Source organism: Gekko japonicus, unplaced genomic scaffold (assembly GCF_001447785.1).
Source record: "Gekko japonicus isolate JY-2015 unplaced genomic scaffold, Gekko_japonicus_V1.1 scaffold184, whole genome shotgun sequence".
Lineage (NCBI taxonomy): Eukaryota > Metazoa > Chordata > Lepidosauria > Squamata > Gekkonidae > Gekko > Gekko japonicus.
Window position 1 is genome coordinate 977,539 of NW_015159715.1, and position 23,159 is coordinate 1,000,697.

Here is a 23,159-nt window from a genome sequence, read left to right on the forward strand (position 1 = left end):
TTTTTCCCACGTGGCTATAAAAACAACTCTTATGAGGCATTAAGATCATAACAATGCAGCCCACAAACCAAAGACAGGAAGTAAAGTGTCACCTAACTTTAAAGAGATTTTCTCATGGGAAAATCTATAGCTATGTACCCCAAGAATATTATATAGCATTTATTTCCTGGAATCCTGGTTTTTAAGTTGTATTAGCAAGATGAGTTAAAAGTGTATTTCTGAGATATAGTTTTTATTTCCTAAGATCCTACCAACCAATACATATTTTGCTTTTACGAGGTGCTGTTGTATAGGCTCAGTTCTCACATGCATACATGATCCTTGGATTTTTGCATTCACTCTGCCTAGATTCGCTCCTTTACTTCCTCCTTCTTGGGAAACCATAGTTTGTAATTATACCTGAACCAGGCAAACTATGTGCTGTTGTTTTAAACACAATTGATGGTTTGTCTGGTTTACACGGAACAGCAAACTGTGGTTTGGTGAGGAAAAAGTAAAGGGGGGGGAGGAAGAAAGTGTGCACGAGTTAAAAAGTGACTTACAATGTGAGTCCACTGAAGTCTTTTATGATTGCAGCCTTGGAAGATCAACAATGTTATATTTCAACCAACAATTGTGCTATTATCAACATTACAGACACATGCATTCAGTTTCAGTGCTATCTGATGCAGAGTTACCCCAGTCTAAAACCATTTAATTTCAAACTTCTTAGAATGGAGTTACTCTGCATAGGATTGCACGGTTTGACACACCAAAGGGTCATCATTTGAAACTGAGCTGCTGTCAAGAATGCTATCTTTGGCTCCATCTTTAAAATGTGGAATGATATTTAATCTTGCCTTGAAGAATTACAAATTATTATCAACCATTCTGATATATTTTGCCCAACTAGACAAGCCTTTAGTTTGCCAGGGAATTTTAAGCAAGTAACTTTGCTGAGCAGAATGCTCTTATTCAGTTGTTCTTTACACTGGTAAGAAGTTTGCATTCTTCCCTTTTAGTTGCACAGTGGGGGGAAACCCAAAAGATATCCACTGGTGCTTTACCTGCAAAGATTGCCAATAGCCTGGAGAAAAAAATGTCCTGCCTCTTTAACAGATGAAACTTTTCTTGGAATGGAGGCAAACAGCACCACCTGGTAAATAACATCCCATGAGTCTCTATTAAGAGGAGAGGCCATTTTTTTTCTCCACCTGTTGGCAAACCTGACATTGCCATGAATGTGAAAGCCTCTACAGACTGCTGTCACCATCACTCATTGCCTGCAAAGGAGGGACTCTCTTTGCTAATAAATAATACCGCCACAAAAGATGAATTACATAGATTGGGAGTTAACGTTTTGCAGCAATCACCTGAATCAATAAGAACAATGGAGGGGACTGCTTATCTCCTGTTTCTCTGTTACCAAAATGCTTTCAGGAGCCACATGATGCTATTTGACTAAGCTCATTTAATGTACCATATCAGTACCCCACTAAGAAGTAGAAAAAGAGAAAACCATGTTACCACTTTGGGTAGAAAGAGGATATAGTGGAATCCGTGGTTCGCCTAGTGTGTTTGCCAGTCTTCGTCTGGAGTATGGTGAAAGCAGAGATGGACTTGGAAGGCAGGAACTGGAGCTGGCCTACAAAAGGAAAGCTACATTGTAATTTCCTCAATCAGATACAAGAGACAAAATGCAAAACATTCACTGACAGCAAAATGATTATTAGATCAATGCAGAAGTAGGTTTCTCTTGAAGACACGAACAGAAACTTTTAAACAGTTTGCTTTTTGAAAAGATTTTGAAAAACTACCTGAAAAGCAGATAAATTAAAAGATAACTGCCTCCATCCTGCTTTCTAGAGAAACACACCAAGACTTCCTGTTGGCAGTCTTTTTTGTTTTAATTGTTATATCAACATTGTGGTCGGCAAGCTGCAAAGTAATAAATATGTCTATCTATTATAGACAAAAAGATCTCTGTATTATTATATAGCGATGACTTAAGGCCAAACGACATGTGATACTTGTATGGTTGCCAGCTGATGCCTGGCACCCAGTGGGAGACTGGGGGCAGAGACATGGGGGACACTGCTAAATTAATGGTGTTATGGTCCAGGGCAAACCTGTAAGAGATGTCATGCCTCTCTAGGATTCAGCGGAAACCTGAATCCAAGAGCGGTGTCACAGTGATTTTTGTATTACTTTCCTCCTCCTCACCACTGCTTGGTAGGCTGGTAACAGAAGGTGCCCCACTATAGAGAGAGACCTGGCAACTCTGGATACTTGGAATCTGCAACTGGATCACCTAATTGTAATTTAGGCTCCAAAAGCAGTCTCAGGAGAGTCAATACTAATCAGGGTTGCAGGTCTCCAATGGAAGCGTTAATATTTTTCCTCTGTGGCTTTTTTCAAGAGACATTCCCCCTTACCCAAACTGATATAGGAGTTACAAAGTTTAATTTTGGGTATAAGCTTTCGTGTACACCTATACCAAGTGTGCATGCACACGAAGCTTATACCCAGAATTAAAGTTTGTTGGTCTTAAAGGTGCCACTGGACTCAAACTTTGTTCTATTGCTTCAGACCAACATGGCTACCCACATGTATCTGATACAGGACCTAGTAGGGATAATAAAAAAGAAAGGTACAATATGATAGTCTGTCTTTTTCTCTGACTGGCTCTTATAGCAGCTTGGGGTGGGACATTCTCTCAAGGAAACATCATAGAGGCAAACCTTTAAGCCCTCTGGACCCCACTAATCTGGACCCAATCCAAACTGCGCCCCCCCCTTTGGCTGCTTTGTTGAGCTTCTCATCAGGAGAACCTCAATTGCCATGTAGCTTGGCCATTAGTTGTACTGATATTTTAATTTTGAGCCCAGTGGCACCTCTAGGACCAACAAAGTTATATCTTGAATAAAACTTTGTTGGTCTTAAAGATGCCACTGGACTTTGTGCTGCTTCAGACCAATATGGCTACCCCCCCCGAATATATTTTAATTAAGTTCAAGATGTCTCTCAAAAGATTTAATTTCTTTTCTGTCAGAGTTCTTAATTTTATTTATTTAAAATACTTCAAACCTACTATTCTAGTGGTAATGTTTTAAAACAAAAAGTCAAATGACAATAACCAATTACTGGAAAGAATAGAACATTAAATGTTCAGCACTGAAACTGTTAAAGGCCAGATTAGCAAAACAGCAATAAGCAGAAACAAACACAGGACCAAGGGGAAAGGATTGCTTTCACCAAGAGTTGCCAACCTTGAGGCCTCCTGGAATCACGGCTATTTTTGGGCAGGAACGCACAGGAACAGAGTTCTGGCTGGCTCCCAAGTTGGCCACGCCCAGCAGGAACTCATTAGCATAATAGGCCACACCCAACATCAGAAACTCATTAGGATTGGCTACAATTAGGGGTGTGTGGCCTAACATGCAAAGGAGTTCCTGCTAAAAAAAAAAAGCCCTGGGTTTTGTCAACAAACAAGGTAAAGAGAATAAGAAGCAAAAGGTGGGAAAACTCCGCTCTCCCCAAGCACAACTCCCAAATGTCCAGGAATTTCCCAAGCCAGAGCTGGCAATCTGGCTTTCATCTGGTTCCTAAAAGGGCAACACGGATTGGTGCCAGGCAAATACATCTGGGGAGATGTTTCAGAGGCATGGCATAACAGGAAAGAACACACACTGTTCCCAGGCCCCATCCACTTATTTTATCTTTACCACTTCTCCACAAGGTGTGCCGAACTGTATTAAAAATACATTTTAAACATTTAAAATCAGTAACAGCCAGACAATCAATAAAAACAGTGGAACTGTAAAATAAACAAGGGAAAAAAATACAGACTATGCTTCCAATAGGCAGTTTAAAAGAAAACATAAATTGATTTTGTCTTGGGTAGTCCAGGAAAAAAGCAAATTACAAAAACCAGTTAAGAAATTGTCTGTTTGAACAGTCAAATTTTCACATACTGAATCAACTTTAAAATGCTAGGTGCTGTTGAGCCTACAGCTGTGATGAGGGCACTTGACAACTGAAACACAACCTCAGAAAGGCCCCTGTCTCTGGCTGTCAGCTGTTTCAGGCAATGGGGGTATGATGACTGGGAATGATGATGGGATATAATGATGGTGACAGCCAGGTGGTTAACTGGGGGACAGGCCAATATGGGGGGAGACTTTTCTTGGACCGGTTTGAGTTTTTACTTCTTAACCATTCATTGGACTGGTACTGAGTGGCCTGTTTAACTGAATATCTTGGCCACCATTTTTTCTCGGGGAAAAATCCAGTTTCCTGGGGGGAGGGGGGAGAACACCTCAAAACATTCAAATGCATCTAACTAGCTTAAATATTTCTGTGCTTCTCAAACACTTCTTTGATTTGTCAGAGGAAGCGGAGAGAATCAGGTTGTTCCTGCTTTTAAAATATTCAATGCTATGAACGAAGCAGTGGTGCCCTGTGGTATTCAAATGTTGTTGTTGTAAAGTTCAAGAACTCAGAATTGTTCAAAACAAATTCTTGAACTTTTGCTTAGCCTCTCTTTGCTTTACTTAGCCTCTCACCTACTACACCTCCCTAAACTTCTTGGAACTGAGAAATATATTATTCAGTACTTGGAACCCTGTAATGAAGAATTCTGGGAAGGGGCTGTGACTCAGTGGTAGAACATGTTTTGAATGTAGAAGGTCCCAGGTTCAACCTTCAGTCAAAGGTTCTCAGGTAAGAGGTGGTGGGAATTACCTTTCTCTGCCAAGACCCTGGAGACCTTCTGCCAGTCAGAGTAGGCAATACTGAGCTAGATGGATGAATAGTCTAGCTCACTACATCCTCATTGATAACCCTCTAAATCCTTGAATTATGCCTATTACAACAGTCTTTATAATATAGGTTTGGTTAGCTGAATGTAACCAAAGGGCTGAGGTTAAATTTAGGATTACTTCCTACTACCCAATTCCTTCATGTCATTATGTACATTTATAACTGTGATCAGTGGAGCTAGCAAAACTGCCACAGCAATCACGGAGACAATTGCTGCCATCTCATATATCACATATTTCACACTAGCCTTTAGCCATGAGTTTATGGCCCTGCCACATAGGACTGAATGGAAGAATCTCTGCCTTCCTGCCTGCTGTGATCAAATGGCTAAGGGTGAACACGTTGAAATGGAATCCAGGGAAGGCAAGAGGTGATGCTGGCTGAGGTCCTAGGGGGCACTATGTTTCCCAGATTTTATGGGGTTCAGCTGACCCTCGATGACTCAGTTAAGAGTCTGGGGGGGTCATATGTGCAAAGATGAAGAAAAATTGGGCTACACTCAGCAATGTGCCAGCAATCCAAAAAGGAAAAATGCCAGGTAATAGGTGACTGGTTTATTATCATACAAAGCCCCTACGTGTTTCACCATTTAGGCTTTGTCAGGGGGAATCACAGAATTCACCTTGTGCTGGAACTGACCACAACAATTAAATTCTTTTATACTTGCCTATAGTCTTCCTTGGCTTAGGACACACATATATCCAAGACTTCCTCTCTCAATATGCCCAACTGTGACAGCTTCATTCATCTGCCCAAGGCCTTTTGAAGGTGCTGCTTTACAAACAGATTAGATCAGCAGCTGACTATGCCTGAGTATTCTCAGTGGTGATGACCCCCATTTGGTGTAATAAAGTACCCGGCAAGATTAGGAAGCCTTTAAATTATTTTATATTTGCCTATAGTCTTCCTTGGCTTAGGACTCATATATATCCAAGACTTCCTCTCTCAATCTGCCCAACTGTGACAGCTTCATTCATCTGCCCAAGGCCTTTTGAAGGTGCTGCTTTACAAACCGATTAGATCAGCAGCTGACTATGCCTGAGTATTCTCAGTGGTGATGACCCCCATTTGGTGTAATAAAGTACCCGACAAGATCAGGAAGCCTCCCACCACTAGTATAGTTCCACAGAATGTGTAAGAGGGATTTGTAAAGAAAGCAGACTAAAAATGAAGCAATTAATTAACACAAGTAAACTGCTCCTTTGAATTGAAGATAGTGGTTCTTAATTTCTAATCTATGACTGACCACAAAACATGCAACATTATCATTAAATGCCCCCCCAAGCAGCAGGTAACATTTAGGACAAAAAAGAGGGCCCCAGGCAAAGCAAATTCATTTATATAGGTATATATGGTATATTTAGGGGCAGCAGTGTCTCAGAGGTTAAGATGCTGAGTTTCGGACTGGAAGGTTGGTAGGCTGGCAGTTCGAGACCCTAGTGTCACATAATGGAGTGAGCTCCCGTCTCTGGCCTCGTGCCAACCTAGCAGTTTGAAAGCAAGAAATTGCAAGTAGATAAATAGGTAGCACTTCGGTGGGAAGGTAACAGTGTTCTGTGTGCCTTGGCGTTTAGTCATTCTGGCCACATGACCACGGAGAAGTCTTTGGACAGCCCTGGCTCTTCGACTTGGAAACAGAGATGAGCACCGCCCTCAAGAGTCGGATTTGACTGGCTTTCATTTTCTCTGGGAGGCTCCCCTCACCCTCCGCAATGGTGCTTTGGAGGTCATGAGAAAAGGTGAAATATGGGGAAGATCAACCTCTGGGAGCTCCCTGCACTCATGGAAGCTGGGATTGGCCATTTACATACTGGTTACCTGCCCCAGGTTCAGTGCTGTTGGGAAGTGGGTTTTGTTCCTGCTTCTACACAGCATCATGGTGCATTTGTGAAGTTCCCAGGGTCGCTTTCCTTCTTATTGTTCTAAAACCTGCTTTGCTGTGAAGCTTTAGGAACATTTGCAGTAAAGCCTAGATGACTGCTGGGGGGTGGGAGTCTGGATTTTCCCCATCCACATGACAGCCATTTCCTTTGCTCTTGATCCCAAGGTGGCCATTTCCACCAGGGGGCTTTAAAAAACACAAACATGGCAATTCATATCATTATGTTGATATAACATAATCTGTTTAACAGATTATGTGAATTTTCAGATTTTATTTCTTTTAAACATAAGTCTCTAGCACCTTTTGTTGTGGAAATATAAGGGGAAAGGCATATCTTTGGAATGAAAAGGGCTAGAAACTACAGTAACATAGAGCTGGAAGCAACCCCAAGGGTCATCTAGTCCACCACCCTGCATAATACAGGAAGTTCACAGCTACCTCCCCCCTCCCCCAATGACCCCTGCTCTATGCCCAGAGGAAGGCAAAAAAACTCTAGGATCCCTAGGCCGATAAGAAAGGGCTACAAGAGCTGAGCACTGACTCATACCTTCTTGCCCTCCTTCTTATCTGCCTAAATCCATAGTGAGTCATAGAATCAGTATTGCTGTCAAATGGCCAGCTAGCTTCTGTTTATAAAAACCTCCAAAGGAGAGGTCACCACCTCCCGAAAAAACCTGTTCCACTGAGGGACTGCTGTAACTATCAGGAAATTCTTCCTAATGTTTAGCCAAGAACTCTTTTGGTTTAATTTCAGCCCATTAGTTCTGGTCCAACCTTCTGAACAGAAAACAACTCTGATCCATCCTCTGTATGGCAGCTCTTCAAATACTTGAAAATGGCCATCATATAACCTCTCAATTATTTCCTCCAGGCTAAAAATACCTAGCTCCTTCAACCTTTCCTCATAGGATTTGGTCTCCAGACCCCTCACCATCTTTGTCACCCTTCTCTGGACTTGCCCCAGCTTATCAACATCCTTCTTTAACTGTGGTGCCCAAAACTGAATGCAGTACTCCAAGTGAGGTCTAACATGAGCAGAGTAAACTTATACAATCACTTTGCATGATCTAGGCACTATATTCCTGTTGATGCACCCCAAAATCACATTTGCTACCACTTCACACCACTGATTCATGTTCAGTATATGATCTACTAAGACCCCTACATCCTTTTTATATGTGCTACTTACCAAGACAAATCTCCCTATCCTATAACTATGAATTTGATTTTTCCAGCCTAAATGCACAACCTTACATTTATCTGTGTTGAAATTCATTGTTAAGTTTTAGCCCAGTTTACCAGACTGTCAAGATCATCCTAAATCTTGACTGTGCCTTCTGTTATGTTTGCTACCCTTCCCAATTTAGTAGCATCTGCAAATTTAATGAGCATCCCCTCTATTCTTTCATCTAAGTCATTTATAAAGATGTTAAACAACACAGGGCCCAGGACAGATCCCTGAGGCACTCCACTTGTCACTCCTTTCCAAGAGGATGAGGAACCATTAATAAGCAGTCTTTTTTGGATGCAATCTGTCAACCAGTTACAAATCCACCTAAGAGTAACAGGATTCAAACCACTACTTGTCAACAGGAATATCACGTGGAACCTTATCAAAAAAAGCGTTACTGAAATCAAGATAAACTGTCTACAGCATTCCCCTGATCCAGCAAAGTAGTTAAGTTAAAAAGAAGTTAAGGTTAGGTTGACACGATTTTTTTCTTGAGGAACTCATGCTGGCTCTTAGTAATCACAGTCATCTTTTCTAAATGCTCAAGGACTGACTGACGGATTGGTAGTTACCTGGGTCTTCCTCCTTCCCCTTCTTGAAGTCGAGGACAACATTTGCTGGTCTCCAGTCTTTTGGTACCTTACCTGTTCTCCAAGAATTCTCAAAAATAATGGACAGAGGCTCCAAAATTATATCAGCAAGCAATTCATCCAGCCTTGAGGACTTGGTTTCAGTTTGGTGTAGTGGTTAGGAGCACAGACTCTAATCTGGGAGATCCAGGATTGATTCCCCACTCCTCCACATGCAGGTGCTGGTGTGACCTTGGGTCAGTTACAAGTTCTTTCAGAGCTGTTCTCTCAGGAGCAGTTCTTGAAAGAACTCTCTCAGCCCCACTCACCTCACAAGGTGTCTGTTGTCAAGAGGGGAAGGGAAAGGACATTATAAGCGGCTCTGAGATGCCTTTGGGCAGTGAAGGGCAGGGTATAAATCCCTCCTCCTTTAAATAAGTTTGGTGTTTATGTACCACACCATGCCTATTTGAGGCTGCAATTCCTTTCCTTCTTCATGTGTTCTCTTTTTGCCAGGTTGAGCGCTGTTTCCCTTGCATGAGACGACTGAGGCAACATATGCATCAAGCAGTTCCATTCGCTCTTCATCATCTGTTAAAATTCCACTTTCCTCTGCCCACAGTGGGCCTACCATTCCTCATTCTTTTTCTTGCTCTGAGCATCACCAAATAACCCTTTTTTATTCTGTTTAGCATCTCTTGCTAGCATCTCAAAATGAACTTTAGCTTTTCTAACACTCTCTCTACAACAGAGTTGCCAGGTTCCCTGGTCAATCCAGCAGGGGGATTTGGGGGTGTTCTGGGGGGTGGGCAGGGATTCTCCCAAGCCCTGCCACAAACCCATGGCCATGGCATGGGGAAGGGCTTCCCTCAGTGGCCAGCTGGCTGGGGGCAGATTTGAGCCCCCAGGAGCGGGGGAACCCCCACCCAGACCTGGGGGCTGACAACCCTACTCTACAAGCACTGGCTGTTTGTTTATACCCATTGTTGGTTATATGGCCCTCTTTCCATTTCCTAAATGTGTAGAGACTAACTTATTTGAAAATGAAAGCTGGGAATTCAGTGAACCTGATACAAAGATTTCTTTAAAAAAAAAAAAGCCCCGGTGACTGGGGGGGGTGTGTATGTGTGCGCATATAGGTGTCGCCTGTGCTTTACTTGATAGGAAGAAAAGGAGTGAGGCTTGCTTGCCCTCTAGCTTTGCAGCAGTCAGGGTCCAACCCAGCAGTATAGTAAGGGTTCTCATACTAGCCCCTTGCTATAACTGTAGGCATCTTCAAACAGACTTCAGTTTAATAGTTGCTGTTTGTTTCCTTCCTACTTAGTTTCATTTATTTATTTTTTTAATTTGCAGATTGACCCTGGTATTCCAGGATAAAAGCCAAAGAGAAGAAAGGTTCAATGAATTATTACCCTTGGCAGGCAAGCCGCCATGCAGTCAAGAAGCCTGTCACAGTTCCATCTATATTCCTAAAGATCAAATCTCCCGATATTTCCTTGGCATGAGAGAATATGACATCCTAGCCCCAATACTCTCATTCTTCAGAACCAGTGAAGAGCTATCAATATGGGAACTTCTAGCTGATCTGTGAAAGTCTTATTGATGCATCTCAGTGCCTCTCTTGGTCTCTCCAGGTTGGCAACCTTAGCCACAAGGGCATGAACCTGTTCCCTGAGAACTAACTCTTTGTACCAATCATATACCTGCAATTTGTACAAAATGCTGGACACCCCTCCATGATTTCTACTGGTTTCTGACTGGGTGGGGTTTTTTTTCTCTCAACATCTTAAAGGAAAATTTTTATTGGGCACTATTCAGTTATCCATGACTGAAAGGAACAAGGTCTACTGCCATGGCTACTTTGCCCTATTGCCGAATTCACATTAACTCCCTTGCTTCTTACCCTTTTTCAGATCCTCTGCTGCTATGACATTTTGACTACAGGGCTCATTTGCACACTACCATTAACCCTGTGTGGGAAAAATAAAGGTGTCCTTTCTTCTCAGGACTCTGGGTTGGAGAAGGGAGGTAGAGGTGATTTAAGATTATGGTCTCCTGTACTCATCCACATAATATGAATTAGAGATGCATAACTGTCTTTAAAACTACTTGTTCTCCTGGTAAACTTTTACAATCCAAATTTAAAGCATGACTTATATCACAAAATCCCAGTATATGTGAAGAAGGCCTGTAGAGGGAAGGGGATACCAGTTTCCCTGCCCCCAATGTACATCACCGTGCCCCTTGAAAATCTACTCTGGTAAGTCTCAGGCCACTCTGGAGCTTGCTTTTAATAAATATGGTAGATTGAAGAAGGGAGAAGTCAATGACCCCATAATACCACTGCATATGGAAGTGCATTCTGCTTATGTAGTGCAGTATTTGGATATAGTATGTTTGTGCACTGTATTGTATTGTGCACTGTATAGTATTGCGGGCACTGTTGGTGCCTCCCAATGGGCTGCGTCCCCAATGTGATGACATCTTATGTTATTACTTGTTAGATACAAATCTGCATGATTAGAGACAGAAAAGCCAAATGCAGATATAGAAGAGAAGAAGAAGAGATTGGATTTATACCCTGCCCTTCACTACCTGAAGGAGTCTCTACCTGAAGGAATGGCTTGCAATCTCCTTTCTCTTCCCCTCCCCACAACAGACACCCTGTGAGGTAGGTGGGGCTGAGAGAGCTCGTTAGAACTGCTCTTTCAAGAACAGCTCTGACAGAACTATGGCTTGCCCAAGGCCATCCAGCAGTTGCAAGTGGAGAATCAAACCCGGTTCTCCCAGATTAGAGTCCGTACGCTTAACTACTACACCAAACTAGTATAGCTAGGGATTACCTAAATTTTAGGTATGTATTCTGAGGAGGGAAGGTGGCATTGTACAGCCTGACCTCATCAGATCTCAGAAGCTAATCAGGGTCGGTACTTGGAAGGGAGACCTCCAAGGAAGATTCTGCAGAGGAAGGCAATGGCAAACCACCTCTGCTTCTCACTTGACTTGAAAGTCCCTTGCTGGGGTTCCCATAAGTAGACTATGTGTGACTTTACACATACATACACATTCTGATACCATCATTTAAAAATAAACTGACCTTTATTTTTTCTATATTTTCATTTAATAGTCTAGAATGTATAACACCACCTATGAGACAATTACAGTGATGCAATTATTGTTTCTGAAATGCAGGCTTTGGGAAAGAATTGCTAAACACCTTTTCAACAACAAGAAAAGGTTGGCTAAGATAGCCAGCACCAATCAACTTATTTTTTCACAACACACTTTGCTTGCTTAATGCAAAAAAGGAAAACCCCCACCACAGTTTTATCAAAGGCAGTTTACTACAAAGCCTGGGTTGAGTAAAAGCCACATGTAGAAAAAAGTAATGTTTTTTTAAAAAGAAAAAACAGATAAAGAGATATTTCTGCCAAGTCTAAACAAAGCTGCTTTGCATCTTCTTTTTGCATTATAGCAGCTCTATGTAAATTATGCAAATATTCATTTTCAGTGGGCCTAATTTTCATGTAAAAACTGAATTGCACACAGAAATAAAGACAATCGTTCAAGATCCAACCAGCTAACAATTTCTCTATTTCCCCCTCAATAATTCAGAGTTGTAACCTTTTCAACTTAGAGAATCCAAATTTTCATATATGCTTGCAAGTCAAATTAGGTGGCAAAGTCAGCCCTGTACCTTGGTCTTTAGCTTTTCAAGTTTCTTTTGAAGTTTTATGCCTTTACAACATGACATTCTTGAACAAACAGCAATACTTAAATCATGATTTTTGTCAGACTATGAAGCTGACAATAGCCATCTATGAAAAAATCTGCCTTCTCTTTTGTTCAATATTGGAGTGGTTCCCCATGCAAAACTACTTCAGTATAAAAACAGTGTCATAATATTCCATGCAAACCTGAGCTTTGGTCCTGTATATGTTATTTTCAGCAGTTTTATGAGTCATGTGTTGTCCCCCAGACCAACAACCATATGAAAAGGCGAGAGACAATTGGGGCAAGAAAATGATTTTCAGGGGGGGGGATGGCTTTGGAATTTTCTAAAATCTCTGATGCATTTCAAAGATCTGTATTCTACCTCAAGGGCAATCAGAAATCAGTCTATACCTAGTCATCAGAGAAAAAGCTTCTGTCTTCAAAACTGGCAGCCAATCTTACTCAGCAGATTTTCTATGGCTACCTGTTGCATAACTGTGCAATCTGGTTCCACTGTAGGCAAAGATTACCACTGGGTTCAGTATCCAACAAAGAGAGCTTTGAGTCTCAAAAGCTCACACCCCAAACATCTTGTTGGTCTCTAAGGTGCTACTGGATTCAAATCTAGCTGTTCTACTGCAGACCAACATGACCACCCTCTAAAACTGAACTGGACTCAGTAGGCTCCTGCAGCTCCTGCTGGACACTCAGGACATCCCAGATGCCCTCCATTACCCCTCACTTAATGCACAATACAACCTACCTGCTTGTTCTTTAATAAACACATTTTCTTGCACATTTCATCATTTGCCTACTGTGAGGTACTGTACTCCTTCTCACTGGATATTACCCACAAATATGGGGCCTGAGACCTTATAGGTGGTGTTTATTTTCTGAAAAGGGGGGCTCTTAGAATTAGTGGTTCTGAAGAGTGGAAGGAGGACACATTGTGGCACGCAAAGACCATCAGCATCATCTCAGTCACCCCCACTGGTGTGACCGTTGGCCAGAATCTTCTACATCTGCCATTATCAGGGCTGGAACCTTTCAAAAGCTCTCCAGAGACTTGTCTCCAGTGTTCCCTCTAAGCTGAGTTAGTGTGAGCTAGCTCACAGGTTTTTAGCCTCTGGCTCACCCATTTTTGTCTTCGCTCAGGAAGGACGGCTCCAGAGCAAACTGATTTATGCAGAAGCCAATTCACTCACTCACAACTTTAATGCCCGTAGCTCACAGGGTAGAATCTTTGCTCACAAGACCCCACAGCTTAGAGGGAGCACTGCTTGTCTCCCGATACTTTCCCTGCCATAATGGTGCAATCAGATAGGAGGACACAAAGCAGACACTGAAAAAATGATGAAGATTTTCTATTACTGTATCAGTCTTTTAAATTATTTTCCACATGAGAATATGTACACAGTGATTCTTTAGTTGGTTAAAAGGAAGGGAGAGATGAATTCAGAATCAGCATAGGATGTTTCTGGGATTAGATATGGTAATTCTGAACATCAAAACTCTGCCACTCTGAGCCACATGGAAATAGATGGCAATCACAACAGAATCGACAGAGGTGGTGCAATCACAACAATGCAAGGAGCAATGGATACCCTGCGTATACTTACAAAGGCCTTACCTATTCATTAACCTCTGAAGTACCAAAACAGGGATACATAAAATTCCATGCACAGATGCCCCTAAGGCAACAGCAAAATACTGAGCGAAGCACTTTGTCAGTCAAACCTGTGAATTGCTGCAAAGCTGCGTGTATGTATTTATATATAGCTCTGTAAATAAACTGTATATACTCTCCCAAAGGTATCCTGCTATCTATCTACGACTACCGTCAATCAGCACTGCACAATGAGACAGATTGCCAATCTCTTACTGCAACATCTCTCTACAAAATAACTTTCCACATTTAAGAGAAAAAGCCAGCAGTGACAGGACATTCCTGACATAAGAATATTCTCCGTCTTTGTGAAGATAATCTTATTCTTTTTCAGTTATTGATGTTAGGTTGTGTCCATGTGAGATTTTTCATGGGTTTCCCTTCCTGAGCAGTCCCTTTTTACCCCTCAGGAATAGGGATTAGTACAAACCTAAATTCTTCATGAAAATTGCCCAGTTCATGGTTCGCGAGACGAGGGTCATGCAATTGCACCTGCAACAAACTTCCCCCAAACCTCCATGGGTTTTTACGGAGGTTCGTGTGATTCTTGTCAGCGGTTTGTGCAGCAGACATGCTGGTGCCAATCAATCATCAAAGCAATGGGGGATGGATTTCTGCAACAGGGCTGTGGTGAGATGGTTAAAGCAGAGTCGACTGAGACTGGCTCCAGGTAAGACGGAGATCCTGTGGCTGCGTGGAGGAGAGCCACGACTGGGTTGCCAGCTCCCAACTCTTGAGGGTGTGCCTCTGTCACCGGCATAGACTGTCAGGAGCCTAGGCGTAACTTTGGACTCCTCTTTGTGCATGGAGGCACAGGTTGCCAAGCTGGCATTTTTTCAACTATGCCAGGTTAGGCAGCTGGCTCCCTACCTGTTTTGCCCCGACCTAGCCACGGTAATCCATGCAACAGTGACCTCCAGGTTAGACTATTGTAATTCACTCTACGTGGGCCTGCCCTTGCACCTGCCTTGGAAGCTCCAACTAATCCAAAATGCAGCTGTGCGGGTCCTTACTGGACATCACACATCCAACCAGTGCTGTGTGACCTGCACTGGCCTCCAGTGGAGCACTGGATCAGTTTCAAGGTTTTGGTTCTGACCTTTAAGGCCCTTAACGGTCAGGGACCCACATACCTTTGGGACTACCTCTCTCAGTATGCCCCTGGAAGAGCATAACGCTCAGGGAATAAGAACCTCCTGGTGGTCCCCAGCCTGAGGGAAGCCCATCTGTCCTCAAGCAGGGCCAGGGCTTTTTGTGGTGGATCTCTGCCAGAAGACATCCATGCCCTGTGGGAATTACTATCTTTTCGGAGGGCATGTGAGGCAGAGATGTTCCACTGGGCCTTTGGTTGAGGACAGCAACAGGGCACTCTCAACCATTTCCCCATCCCTCAACCCCCACCCCAGGAGGCTGGGGTGGTGAATTTTTCCCACCATCTTGTACTTGTATACTGTTTTATCTATTGATGCCTAATGGCTGGTTTTAATTTAGATCTTAAACTGAGAACTTGTATATTGTTGTAAGCCACCCTGAGCCCTACTGTAGGGAAGGGCGGCCTAGCAAATCTAATTTAATAAATAAATAAATCCTTCTGCAGCCCTGGAAATACTGATAGTGGCCCTTTCAAATTAGCCATACCAAATATTGTAATTATGCATTTTCAATCAAGTTTTGCACAGGTCTTCATTTAATTCTGAAACATTTATGGCCTTTTCTTTCAATAATATAACGTTTCTATGCATGTGTTTTTCCTCTAGTAATAACAATATTGACATATACACGTAGGCTTTTCATCTTAAACTATATTGATCTCAGATTATATACTGTTAAACTGGGCCCACACATGATTTTCCAGCTTTCCGCTAAACTATGTCAGAATCTTCTGTCATGTGTTCTAGAAAAATAGGCCAAATTAGTTTTCATTGAGGAATAGGAATAAAATTCAATTACTATGCTCTAATAGTCTCTGATACTAATTAATCTTTCCTGTTCCACTGGAAGGGATAGCAGAATTGTGCTATGTTAGGGCCAGTCCTGAGGTTTCCAACATGAATTTTTAAAGGGACTTTTAAGGATGTGGGGACACAATGGCAAAAGTCTTCTACCATTAGAACAAACACAAATCTGGGTAACAGGAAACTAGTGGATTAGATTTGAGAATCTTTACCAGTGGAAGTCAGTACTGAACAGCACAATTCTAAGCAGAGTTATACCCTTCTAAGCCCACTGACTTCAATGAACGTAAAAAGGAGTAAATACGCTTAAGACTGCACTATAAATGTACGTCTCTGAAGATGCATTGGAGGTACAGAGAATCAGGTGTTATGGACTGTTCAGACAAATGCTGGTTAGACAAGGGAAGTTACAGTTGCCTTATCAATGCCATGAATGGTTGTGCCTACAATTATTACACTTACAGATATTTTCTTGAAAAGTTAAGTGTGGCAATACATTCACAACATTTTGGGGAAGTCCACGTTTATCCAAGAAGCTCACAAGACGGCCCTACACAGCTCATTTCCTCTCAGCCTCCTCTATTTACAGGATTATTCCAAGGTTAAAGTAATACGATGATATGTATTGTAACTTGCTGTGTCCCTTTGGGATACAGACACTGAGATAAATAACTATACCCTAATATGCCAATTGCTCACAGCTTCTCCATTATTAATATTAAATCAGATCTATAATACATAATGACACTACAGATATCACATAAAACCAGGGTTTGATTAAACTAACTATGGTTAGTGTTACTGTCTGAATACAACCACTCCATTAACTATGGTTGGTCAGGGTATGTTAACTCAAGGTCTGAAACTACCATCTGAATTTGGTTTATTACCTACAGTCTAATTATTGTTTCATGTTACACATCATCTCTACAACTGAAATGAAACTGAAGCTCAAATACTTTGGCCACCAAATGAGAAGGGAGCACTCACTGGAGAAGACCCTGATGATGGGAAAGATTGAAGGTCAAAGAAGACGGGGATGGCAAAGGATGAGATGGTTAGACAGTGTAATAGATGCAACGAACATGAAATTGAGCAAACTTCAGAGGACGGCGGAAGACAGGAAGGCCTGGCGTGATCTGGTCCATGGGGTCGCAAAGAGTCGGACTCGACTGTGCGACTGAACAACAACAACAACACATCATCTCAGACATCCTAGGTCAATCCTGTTTTGCTCCTTAGCACCATCATCACCACAATCCAGGCAAAGGTACCAGCCAGCTCAGTTAGAAAGGCAAACAGAACAGCAAAGGCAATGAAATCAGCATTGGTCTTGACAAACCAGGATTTGAATCTGCATGCTGAAACTTGGTTTTACAAACTAACTATAGTTAAAATGGGCAGCATTTCTGTATATGCCTGAATCAAGTATTTATATTTGTAGGACATAGCCAGGTTTGACATATGTTAAAACCTAACATGTTTGTTTATTCACATATATACTAAATGCCACAGAATTCATGAATAGTGACTAGACCTCAAAACACATAAGAATCCTGGGGTAACTTAAAGACTAACAAACTTACTGTGGCACAAACTTCTACAGACAGGAACATGTTTTATCACAAACAATAAAAGAGCAATAGTTAATCATAATAATTACCAAAAATACACTTAAACTTTGGCCCAATATCTGAACAGAAAGGCCTCTGGACCTGCTTCTGGAAGAACGATATTGCAGACTAGCAGAAATCTTTGGAGTTGAAATTCCATATACCCAGATATTCTCAAGGTTGTGCTTGAAGGTGGTGCTTGAAAAGGACCACCCAAACTAGCGGCAAAATGTATACAAAGGATAAGTTCTCTCCAAGGTGTCAAGACATTTACAAGGAGATAAAAAATAATACCAAGGCCAGTGATGCAAGTAACATAAAAAATATTTTATTACTCAGCTAAAAATTCCTATGCAATCCTATGCAGTTATGCTGGACTAAGCCCACTGGATTCAGCAAATTTAAGACAGCCTAATTCTGCGCAGGACTGCACTGTCAGGCACAAGAAGCAAAAGATTCAAATCCTGCCTACCCTTCACATAGAGCAACAGTAAAAAAAAAAATAACATACTGTGACAGAATCCAGTTTCTGTTTAACTTTTTGCATTCTCATAGATACTCTTGAAATGCTGGCAAATTGGTCAGGTTGAGGTATTATTGAATCTTTCTGTATAGAAATATCTCCAGAACAGCTAAGAAGCTGTGGACCTCTAGGCGATGCTGATAAACGTAGCCCTCTAATATCTTTTACTAGTTCAGCTTCTCGCTGGGCAACTGTAGAGGGGAAAAATTGAACAACACTGAGTTGATGATTCATAAAACTGTTCTGAAAACTTTACAAAACAGAGATGTACATAGGACACAAGAACTAGATTGTGGATATGTAATGCAAGAAAAATAGTTTAAAAATTCATTTTCCTTCTCCATCACATTTCTAGACACATACATCAGGATCATCCAATAGGCAATGTGGTAGTACAGTCTAGTCCACAGAAACTTCTCATCTGCTATGATTCCAGTCACTTTCTTCCTTGAAACCAAGACAGAGGCAAGCTAAACGTGCAATAAGGAACAATTCTGCCTAAGCCTCTGTGCTACTCACACATATGCATGCAAACTAAGGGGGGGATAAAGAATCATTTGTGTACTCTGGCACACAAAAGTGAATTGAGGGTGAAGACAGTGTGGCTGGCTATTCAGTACTTTCTCAAATAAAAACATAACCTCAGTTAAAAAATGAACTGCTGACCACAGAGATTTGTGTTTTGTCCTGCTCTTCAGCTAAAGATATTGATTTAAATTTATAAACTTTCAAAGTAGGCTAGATTTATTTGATTCATTCATTCATTTGTTCTCTGCCTTTCTTCCCAATGGGGTCCTAAAGTGACTTACATCATTCTCCTCTCCTCCATTTTACCCTCACAACAACCCTGTGAGGTAGGTTAGGCTGAGAGACTGGCCCAAGGTCACCAAATGAGCTTTCATAGCACAAGTGAGGATTCAAATCCCGGTCTGCCAGCTACTAGTGCAGCACTCTTAAGCACTGCTGGGTGACCTTGGGCCAGTCATTTTCTTTCAACCTAACCTACCTCACACAGGGTTGTTGTGAGGATAAAATGGAGGAAAGTAGAACAATGTAAGCTGCTTTGGGGGTTACCACTGGGGAGACAGGCAGGGTATAAGGGAATAAGACAGTCAAAGCCACTTGGGACTGCATGGCTGAGCAAGCTTTTGAATCTGGAGTTCCAATATCCAAGTACAGTAACACACCGCACAAAGCTCATGTCTAGACTATCTTCATAGTTACTGAACTGAATTTCACTTCTTTATTTCAGTTATTTCAAAACCACCTTTCTCCTAAAAAAGGAATTCAAGGCAAAATTTTAAAAATCACTGTAAAATAGCTCTCCAAACAGATCAAACAGTACTTAGAGTCTACCTCTACAACAAACTAAAACAGATTCAAATGGCTGGAGAGCATTCATTATATGACTACTCTTAGCCCTTAAAGAAATGACCCACCTAGTGAGAAGGCCCTTCTAGAATAGCTGCTTTACAATGGCACTGGAATACTATAAACATGCAGGGTTCCCACAGCGTTCAGTAAGGCCACCCTGTAATGCAGGGGACACTGCAGAAAAAGTGCTGGTTCAGGCAAATGATGACTGTCTCCACCTACATGTCGATACTGTCCTTGATCAGAGGAACAGAACTGCCACCCTGGAGTATACAGGGAGAGCTGGCCTTGCAGACAGATGATTAGGAAGAACAACAATTTGAAACTTCAGCCTGAGGGGTTGTCTGCCAATGAAGCACTTTCATATTTCCCTCCCAAAACCTTCTGGTATGTCAGAAATAACAGCCAATTTCTTAGATGAAAATGGGTCATACCCTAAATTAGAAAAAGTGAGAGTCCTATGGATAAACAGTTGGTGACTAATTTTAACAGCTGAAGCGTAGAGCTTCCATTTCACTTTCCAACAGTGTCTCCATAAGGACACATCTATACCAAAAACAAATCAGAAATTTCTCACATTGCCACTGCAAGCAATGCAGCTAACGGCAGGACTGTGAATTCTCCTTCCCCCACCCTTTATCAAGGAATTATGAGGTTTACAGGACTGTGTTTCTCCTTTGCCTTCCCATGCTGGCAGTGCAAACCACTTTCTTTATATCAACACATGGGGTAGGGTACACTGGGGCACACGTCTGCATGAACATCTTTAAATTCGTGGTAATGCAGATGGACCTGTTCCTACAAATTCAGGATGGTAAACTCAGAATGTACTTGCTATGTTTTCACTGTAGTAACACTTGTCTACCACCAGAGGCTGCTGGGAAAGAGACAATAACCTCTTTTATCCTTTCTCTGCTATTATCTAGGAGCGGCTAGAGCCATTCTGTTATTTTATTGGCACTCAAGTCCCTAAATCTGCTTTATATCACTATTTCTGAAACAATTAACAAGGTGGGTGCCATCTGCAAGGACTGCAGGCTTAATCTTGCAATGTTTGCAGAGAAAATTTAAACATAGCAGGTAAGGAAGTACCTTTGGCAAAACCACTGTTCTGACCACTAGGTTCTGCTTAGTAAACCACACACACAAGACTAGCAGCAAGATTACACTGTTAACTGATAGGTCAAAAAAAATTTAACCACAGACTGTTTCAGAGTTAAAGCTCACTGGGATGTCAAGCAGAGTCTCACAAGTGACAGTGCCATCCTAAGCAGAGTGACACCCTTCCAAGCCCTTTAACTTCCATGTACTTAGAAGAGGGTGTAACTCTGCTTAGGATATCCCTATTAATCTTCTGCAAGTGAAATGGTCACAGACTCAGCTGTAAGTGAAGGAGGATGTCTGAGGGCAGAAAGAAAATAACATTAAAGGATTGCTGTTTGTCATTGTGCTGGGGAAAGGGAGTGTTATGAAGTTAGCTTCTCAATATAGGTCAAAAAGCCTTCATTATGTATTTACATCACACTATAGAGGCACAAAGTGTTCTTACATTACCTTTGTAATCGTAAATGTACACAAGGATTGGGTGGTTTTAGAAGAGGGTGTAACTCTGCTTAGGATATCCCTATTAATCTTCTCCAAGTGAAATGATCACAGACTCAGCTGTAAGTGAAGGAAAATGTCTGAGGGCAGAAAGAAAATAATATTCAAGGATTGCTGCTTGTCATTGTGCAGGGAAAAGGGAGTGTTATGAAGTTAGCTTCTCAATATAGGTCAAAAAGGCTTCATTATGTATTTACATCACCCTATAGAGGCATAAAGTGTTCTTACATTACCTTTGTAATCGTAAATGTACACAAGGATTGGGTGGTTTTGACCAAAGGCACAAAATGACACCATATGCTCGTGTGGATGAAAGGCAACATCACGAAGGGGAGATGAGAAGGAAAGGTCAGAATACATTGCTACCTGATCACCTATAAAAGAAAAGAAGCCATGACAGACAGCACTTTATACTTTTCACCTTCAGCATGGCCATTTTGTAGGCCAAAAAGTTCCTGTAACCAACAAATGCATCTAAAATTGTCATATGCAATTGTTTTTAATTTTTTAGTTAACTTGATGCCAACTTGAGCCAATAGGAAACACAAGGTATAAATGTTTTAACATTAAAAGAAAAAATTAAGAACTTGACCAGGGAAGTCAGGAGCAGTGTTCCCTCTAAGCTGAGTTAGTGTGAGCTAGCTCACAGTTTTTTAGCCTCCAGCTCACACATTTTTTTCTTAGCCCAGGAAGGATTACTCCAGAGCAAACTAATTTATGCAGTTGCTAAATCGCACGCTCACAACTTTAATGCCAGTAGCGCACAAAGTAGAATTTTTGCTCAGGAGATTCCACAGCTTAGAGGGAGCATTGGTCAGGAGAGGACTAATTCAAACATATATTCATTAAATATTTGTCAGTGTACAGAAGAACTATATTAATAAAGGTACTGAGGAGGCCCCCATGTCTCAGTAGTAGAACACATGTTTGGTATGCATAAGGCCCCTGGGTTCAATCACACAGCATATCCAGCTCATGAGCATGAAAACCTTTTTTGCGCAATGTGTGAGAAAAGGCGTATATGCAATATAGCACCTGGTCGAAGCAGCTTGTTTTTAACATAACACCTGCAGTTGTTCAAAGAACTTTTCTCCTTCCATTTTTGATGCTTGTTTCAATAAAGTACATGCTTCACACTCTAGACGTTAATTCCATTTCTGCATTGCTCTAGTAAATACTCAAATACCAGCATTTTATTAGTCCATAATTTTACTCCTGTGTAATTTGTGCAGGACTTCTAATTAAAGTTTACTTTTTAAACTATATAATTGGAGAAACATACATTAATCACACGTCATAAGCCTACAAAAGGTTTTAATTCTGTTACGGCATTGCTGCTGTATCTAAGACCAAGATCACATGTGCCTTACAAAGCACAGGAAGCTGAAATGCAACTGCACATCTATCTTTCTGCATGTCCATCCATCAGTTCATAAATCTAATATGGAGACATTAAGAACTGACTGCTTTTTCACATATCAGAGACCCGCACATTCAGTATTGACTTTGTAACATACACACACCAGCAGTGGCAGAGGTGCTGAAAGGCACTTTAAGCATTACTAATCTTTACCCATCATATGCACTGATCTGGATGGCCTAGGCTACTCTGATCTCATCTCGGAAGCTAAGCAGGGTCAGCCCTGGTTAGTACTTTGATGGAAGAACCACCAAGGAATTCCAGGGTCACTATGCAGGGGAAGGCAGTGGCAAGCAACCTCTGTTCACCTCTTGCCTTGAAAAACCTACGGGGTCATAAGTTGGCTGCAACCTGACAGCACTTTACACACACAAACACACACACGATAGTTAATGTCTTTGAGAAGATAGAATTAATTCGCCCCAAATCAAATGCAAACGAATTACATTGTTCCCTCCCCAAAAGCAACAAACACCAGTCTGTACTGCACTACATTTGGAAGTAGTTGCAGCAATTTTTTAGTCACAGTGATTGCAAAGTCCTACTCATTGAAAAAACTAATCTTCCAGGTTGCTGACATTTTACATTTCTCCGATGATACTACTACTAACATCTTACCAATGTTATTGCTAGTTCATGTGTAGTTAAGAAGGAACGATTGCTACTTTGATTTCAGGGAACAGTTTAAACCAATCTTAAAGAACAAATTAGAATAGTAAGGTAAGGACTTCAAACACTATCCCCTCTGTCACTAGGGCACAAGGCACCTTTATAAAAGCACCATTCATTTTAAAATAATAAATCCAAGAT

General features: G+C 41.5%; 1 protein-coding gene across 1 annotated transcript in view; it reads right to left on the minus strand.

The window, feature by feature from the left end:
• AHI1 (Abelson helper integration site 1) overlaps positions 1 to 23,159 on the minus strand; it is a 192,421-nt gene that overhangs the window by 75,973 nt on the left and 93,289 nt on the right. Inside the window, 3 exon segments of the mRNA XM_015412078.1 lie at positions 1,507 to 1,624; positions 17,942 to 18,144; positions 21,163 to 21,303. Of these exon segments, the coding sequence (XP_015267564.1) occupies positions 1,507 to 1,624; positions 17,942 to 18,144; positions 21,163 to 21,303 (462 nt within the window).